Raw genomic sequence first — 7500 nt, forward strand, 5'->3', positions numbered from 1 at the left:
AATAGAGCAATATCCACTAAACGTGCTCAAAGCGCTTTACAGGGGGTCCCTGGCCAACAGCAACATATAACATGTAGGACGGGACATGACGCAAAAAAAAATTCTCACACCTGGGACTTTAAGTAAGACTTCGCGAAGTCCCAGGTTTGAGAGTTTTTGCCAAGATGGGGGTCAGTTAAATCTATCGATATTTGAAGGACGAGTTTTCTGGCCAAATTTTTAAATAAGAGTTTTTCCAGAGTACAGATAACTGGTTACATGTAACGTTTATGTAAAGATAATGCGTTCGCCTATTGGACGCTCAGACCATCGTTTGCGTAACAAATGTGTTAATGGATCTATAATTAACTGAAACACTAATATGAAATTAGGTACAACTAGGTGGCACACCCGACGTGTACTTATTTGCAGGTCTGACTGTGGGCCTATTGTTGTATAGATAGTATGCTCTTGGCTAAGAAGCTCATAACATTGCCATCCGGAAGTATAACGGACCAACACACACAAAACTGTGTGTATCCATGAAAGTTTGAAGTCGGGTTAATACAGTTCAGTGAGCATTACTCATAAACGCGGATGGCAAAAAACAATAACAAAGACCTGAGTGACGTCATCTTCGAACTATCTATAGGAAATACGTTCAAACCACCAGAAAGTCTTGCCCATTGGATTCAGTAGTCTGATGTCATGCCGCCCGGCAACGGCGGCCATCTTGGTTCTAAACATAGAAAATCATTAGTTTTTATTCTTCAAGCTGGCTAGAACTTTTCATATGTCTTGTGACCAGAATGTGTAAAAGTCAAAATATGATCTAATTTATGCGGTTTTTTTTCCTCTTGATACGCTTTTATGCTCGCCGGAGAAATATTTCATACGGGCGTCCGCCATTGTTCCGATAGTTTAGAGCCAGTGTTGCTAAGTTACCATGCGTCATTAGGAAGGAAGTGACGTGACGACTATTGAATCCTATTACAACAATGTTAAAGCAAGCCCGTCACAGCTTTTAAAATTTCAAAAAGTCTTGACGTCACTCCTTCAACATTTCCGGTTTCAAATTCCTTGGAAGTGTGTTTGTAACCCGTCTTTCAAAGGTATAATAAAGAGTAGGTTGTATATTGAATCATAAGGTGGCATAACTATTTCAGTAGAAGGGTGTATGGACATATTCTTCTAAGGGGTACGGGACTTTTAATAGCGAGGATGGATGATTTTTATTGACTTCCAGCATATTATATTTAGCCTTTTAAAAAATGAGCTTTATATAGCGCAATATCTACTAAATTTGCTCAAAGCGCTTTACAAGGGGTCCCTGGTCAACAGCAATATTTAACATGTATGACGGGACATGCCGCCTGTTAGGCGATATTACAATTTTTTCGGACTAAGACAACGCTGTTAACGTCCAGGTACTCATTTTACACCTGAGTACGGTGAGAGAATGTGCGTAAAGAGCCTTTTCCAAGGACTGAACTATGCGCCGAGCGCGAGGCTCGAACCCAGGACCTTCCGATCCGAAAGCGAAGCGTCATACCACTATACCACATAGCCGCCTAGTAAATTCGACACCATCACTTCCGCGAGGACGAGAGACGCATGAGCACAACCTCTAATAATTTTTTCCGCCGGTGACGTCACAGACTATGGGTGACGTCCAATCAAGGGACGCTACTCTTTCGCTAATCTCATTCCCTATAGGTACCCATCTTCTGGTTTCATAGAGATGTCATCTCAATTTCTAGTCTAAATAGCACATGCTGGTCGTCAATAAAGATCATCCATCCTCGCTCTTTTAAATTTTGTAATCCCAAGAATATGCCGATACATCCTGCAACTAAAATAGTTATGATACCTTATAATTCAATATGTAGCCTATTCATTATTAGTCCTCCAAAGCACTGGTTGTATACATACTTCCAAGTAGTTTGGAACAGGTAGATCCAGAAAGTGTGACGTCACGACTTCTCTATCGTATTTGATAAAACCACTTTACATGTGCTTATGGATGGTTGCCCATTATACAACGTGCAACGTTCGAACCACTGGGTCACCCCTACAACACTCAACACAAAGCTCTATGGCGAGGCTGAGGACCTAAAGCGGACCACAGACTTCATAGCAGATATCGGACTGCAGCCATAGATGTCCATCAGAGGAACGAAGAAGAAGAAGAAGAAGTATTTGATAAAGAGGGTTAATAAAATACCGTTTTGCGGCTATGTGATCTAGTGGTATGACACTCGTTTTCGGATTTCGGATCGGAAGGTCCTGGGTTCGAGCCTCATTCGGTGCATCCTTGATTCCTAATAAAAGATTCTTTACTCACATTCTCTCACCATACTCAAGTGTAAAATGAGTACCTGGCGTTGTCTCTGTCTGAAAAAAAATATAATATCGCCAACCAGGCGTCATGTCTCGTCGTACACGTTAAGTGTTGCTGTTGGTCAGGGGCCCCTTGTAAAATGCTTTGAGAACGTTTACTGGATATTGCGCTATACAAAAGCTCAATTTTTTATTTTTTTTTACTATCCTCAGGCTGGTATATCTGACGACGAATCTCACCAACAGGCTAAGAAGATACTATTAAAGATGGGACATTTCTTTCAAGTGCAGGTAAGAAGAATTAATACTTACTTACTTAGGCCGCCTCTTGGGGCGCCCAACATGAGTCACAAGTCTTCGCCATTCTGTCCTGTCCTCCATAAGTGTACGCAGCTCCCGGGTGTTGTCCATTCCTGTGTCATCTAGCAGACAGTCAATGAATGTATATTTAATGGTATTATAATAATATCGTGAACAAGATTATTTCGCGAAATCCCAGGTTTGATCATTTTTGCCAAGATGAATGAAGGTCATTTAAATCAATCGATATTTGGAGGACACATTTTTTGATACGTGTGTTTTTGTTTTGTTTTTTTCCAGAGTACGACATTCAAAACAAAAAAGTAGAGTTTATCCCCGTTTCTTTTTTTTTCTGACCCCCCTGTCCACCCAGCAGTGATTGGGTAGTTGGGTCTGATAGATCTGGCGGGGAGTACTTTGCGATAGACTAGGGTCTTATCCAAAGGATAACAAGCAAATGCTATTGTCCGTTTCACGCGATAGAAACCAGGATAAACGGGCGTTACATGGTCCGAATGGATCTGAAGGAGGAAGGAAATTTCCTAACCCTAATTTCGCTTTGTTATTTTTTGTTTGTTTTTTTTTTTTTTTGTTTTGTTTTTTTTTTTTTTTGTTTGTTTTTTTTTTTTTTTTTACGTAGGATGACTATCTGGACTGTTTCGGGAGCCCTGAAGTGATAGGAAAAGTGGGCACGGACATTCAAGACAACAAGTGTGGATGGCTCATTGTTACCGCTCTGGAAATGGCCACCGATCAGCAGAAGGATTTACTCAAGGTAAAAAAAAAAAAAAATAATGCCTTTTCCGCCACGACATCATAAGATATCGTCGCCTAGGCATTCCACGATGGAATATAGATAACTCGTCAAACAAGATGTCCAGTGTCAACAGGAATCACCCATGTTGTCCAAATGAGCAAATTGGGGGTTAATAATCTTGCTCAAGGAAAAAAAACGAAAGTGCCTGAAGCGGGGCTCGAACCCGGGTCATTCCGGGTGACAGTGCAATGTCTTAACCATTCGGCCACTTCGCCCTCTGTACTCAAGGTAAAGATATGAATATACATTCTAATATCAAAACTCCTCCATTTCCAGCATTTTGCCCGGATTACAGACACATCCGGATTGTGGGGAAGCAATCCCAAAGTGTACAAATGTGACCCATCGTCTCAAAACGGTATTATGTCGGAACGGACCAGATTCTCAAAATCTGAATTAAATGTAAAACTGGTCAAAAAATTAAAATGTTGGCATTAGCAGCCTAAAATACGGTATCCATTGTCCTCAATAAAACATACAAACTCAACACAAGTCTGATATTTCTGGCTATAAATTCAATTTTCAACATCTTAACCAACCCGACTTAATACCGTTTTGAGGCGAAGGGTCACAAATAACCAATCACCTGTCCAGATAATGGGGACTGGGTGGGGATCCTGACCTCCCATAGCGGGCAGGGGGATCCATACTGTGTCTTCTATCCCCCTATGTCTGTTTTCAAACATGCTTTCTGTCTTTGTCTTGGAATGAGATTACTTGGTTTTGTCCTAGCCCTGGACGGAGTACTGGCTGGGAGGGAAACAGTCAAATGCATAGTTATTGTTTTGGGAGATGATAATTTTTTCCTTGTATATCATCTCTCTGTTATGTTTTATTATATGTGTTATTTTTAATGTATAATGGAAGCATTTGAGTGTATTCCTCTTTGTTTGATTTTGTGCTTGTGTCCGGATGAGACATATGTGATCTCAAACTTAGTACATTGGTGGTAAGCTCTTGGAATCTACATCTGATCCCTATTTGTTCCCAGTTCCCCTTTGTCTTACTTTGTCTTGGGTGCTTTAATTGTAATTCTAGAACTTTTCACGATCAAACTTTCTTCCTTTTTACTGGCGCTGATTTAAGCGCCGTAAAACACTTAAAACAAACAAACAAACAAAAAACAGATAATGGGGACACCTTGATTGCGGAGTTTATCGATTGTAATGGGATTCTAAAAATAAAAATGACGCAAAATATTGTCCATGCCAACAATTTGGTTTTAAAAAATTGACCTTTTATATAACGCAATATCCACTAAACGTGCTCAAAGCGCTTTACAAGGGGTCCCTATCCAACAGCAACACTTAACATATTATAGAACGAGATATGACGCCTGCTAGGACAGAGACAACGCTGTTAACGGCCAGGTACTCATTTACACCCGAGTACGGTGAGAGAATGTGAGTAAAGAGTTTTTTTTCCAAGGACTCAACTATGCTCCGAGCGAGGCTCGAACCCAGGACCTTCCGATCCGAAAGCGAGTGTCATACCACTAGACCACATAGCCGCGTTAAGATGTCAGATCTACATACATGGCCATGCCACCCTGAGTGCAAAATATTAACATTACTTGAAGGTTAATTCCGTTTCTATCTCAATTCAGTGAGTGTTTTGAAATGTATGCTTTTCCCAGGTAATTCCGAAGTGTCCAAAAGAGTGAAAACTGGTATTAACTCACTCAACCCTGACACCAACTATATCCGTAGTTTACTCGTGTTACTTTTACCTCAAGCCTAACTTTTAAATTTTTCTGAGACAAATTATAGGAGTAGTATCAAAGCTAATGTTTTTAGTTTTTTGTTGTTTTTGTTTTTTTTTGCATGTTAATGATAGTTGAATAAAAGTCTATATGCACATGATCATTTTTATTACATTTTTTCCAATTTTGAAAAGTTGCAAAAAGTTCTAGGATTGAGTGAGTTAACTCATTTTCTGCCTCGGTTTTACCAATGATATTATTGTTATAATCATTGGTTTTGCTTTGCAGGTTTTGAAAATCACATAGACTACTCAATTTTAACTTCAAAAAGTCCGATCTTAGTTTAAGACTAAAAATTATTATTTTTTTTAAATACAAGACTTCTCTATATACTTTTTATTCTTTCAGGAAAACTACGGAAGATGGGATGAAAACTGTGTGGGGAAAGTAAAGGAAATATATCGTGACCTTGACCTTGAGAAAGTGTATCAGCAATATGAAGAGAGTAGCTACAAAGATTTGATGGCCTCTATATCCGCTACGTTGACTACCGACACCACTCCCAAGGAGGTCTTCATAGACTTTGTTAATAAAATATACAAAAGGAATAAATAAAAATACATATAATATTGTCTAGTATACGTCATATCTATGTATGCCTATAATAATAATAATATATTCAATTTTAAGAATCTAATACTCCCCCCATTGTGATGGGAGGTCACATGATGCCTCGTTTTCGAACAAAGGCAGCAAGAGCATTTTATTTTTCGTTGTGAGGGGGGCTGGGGGGGGTGGGGGTCTTTTTATTAATGAGTTATTGGATGCTCTTCTACATTTAAGGGGCGGTTTGGGTCTTTTCTAAAAAAAATTTAATTATCTATATTGGGCGGTTTTAATCATTCTGTATCATCAATATAGGTTAAAAAACAACATTTATGGTGAAAATTTTTAATTATATGTGTTGATACCCATTTTGCGATCTAATTTGGGGGTCTGACATCAAAAAATAAGATAATAAAATATCATTTTCCACCAAAATCTCAACATCAAATTTTTGAAGGATTTTCCTAATAATTAGACCCAAACCGCCCCTTAAATAACGGGAAAGCAATAATATCTATATTAATGTATATAAGTATTATCTTTATTATATTTATTACTTGATACAAAAGCTAAGAATTTCAATAACTATTGTCTTATCAGAAACCTTTGATTTTTTTGGATGTACCTATTGGCATTTCTGATTCTCCAAATTGTTATTGACCCATTGTTATAATGGAAATACTCTCAAATCAACCTATACATATATACAGGTCTGACATCCAAACCCACTTATGGGCCTGGTTTAACATTGTCGTAATTGACAATATTTTGCGTCATATTTTTAAAAAAAAATGATTTCCATTACTACAATGAGCCCATAAGGAATTTGGTTATCAGACCTACAAATAAGTACACGTCGTCTCAAACCAACGCAAAATATCATCCATGACAACAATGTTCAATCAAGCCCATAAAAGTGTTGGTTATAAGACCTGCAAGTACATATGTGACCCTTCGCCTCAAAACGGTATTAAGTCGGGTTGGTAAAGATGTTGAAAATTGAATTTATAGCCAGAAATATCAGACTTGTGTTGAGTTTGTATGTTACATTGAAGAGAATGGATACCGTATTTTAGGGTGCTAATGCCAACAATTTATATTTTTGACCAGTTTTACATTTAATTCAGATTTTAAGAATCTGGTCCGTTCCGACATAATACCGTTTTGAGACGATGGGTCACATATGGCCACCTGAAGCATGACAAAATTTTGTAAACTACTAAATGGAGAGTATACAACATAACTTGGATACAATTTTTAAAGAATTGAGTTTTATATAGCGCAATATCCACTAAATGTGCTCAAAGCGCTTTACAAAGGGTCCCTGGTCAACAGCAACATGTAACAAGTAGGACGGAACATATCTCCTGTTAGGCGAGATTACAATTTTTCGGACAAAGACAGCGCTGTTAACGGCCAGGTATTCATTTTACACCTGAGTACGATGAGAGAAACTGAGTAAAGAGCCTTTTCCAAGGACTCAACTATGCGCCGAGCGCGAGGCTCGAACCCAGGACCTTCCGATCCGAAAGCGAGTGTCAAACCACTAGACCACATAGCCGCATAATGGCGTACAATGGCATCTAATACAACCTGGATTGGAGAAACAGGAATTCGTGAATGTGAAAAGGGGAAGCAGGATGCTATACATGTTTTGCAGGACTGTACAAATTACAATGAGAAAAGGGTGATCATTTTGGCCTGAATAGACCACACTAAAGTCGAAGCTCTATGGGTCCCAGCATGAGCTTGGCAA

At 38.7% G+C, this 7500-nt stretch overlaps 1 protein-coding gene across 1 annotated transcript in view; it reads left to right on the forward strand.

The window, feature by feature from the left end:
- LOC144978821 (farnesyl pyrophosphate synthase-like) overlaps positions 1 to 5847 on the forward strand; it is a 50969-nt gene extending 45122 nt beyond the window's left edge. The window contains exon 9 of the mRNA XM_078925360.1: positions 5547 to 5847. Coding sequence (XP_078781486.1) covers positions 5547 to 5753 — 207 coding nt within the window. The 3' untranslated portion in view covers positions 5754 to 5847. The remainder of the gene's footprint in view (positions 1 to 5546) is intronic.
- The last annotated feature ends 1653 nt before the right edge of the window (positions 5848 to 7500 follow it).

The sequence above is a fragment of the Berghia stephanieae genome, chromosome 8 (genome assembly GCF_034508935.2).
Source record: "Berghia stephanieae isolate SIO BIC M18660-M18661 chromosome 8, UCSD_Bste_1.3, whole genome shotgun sequence".
NCBI lineage: Eukaryota > Metazoa > Mollusca > Gastropoda > Nudibranchia > Aeolidiidae > Berghia > Berghia stephanieae.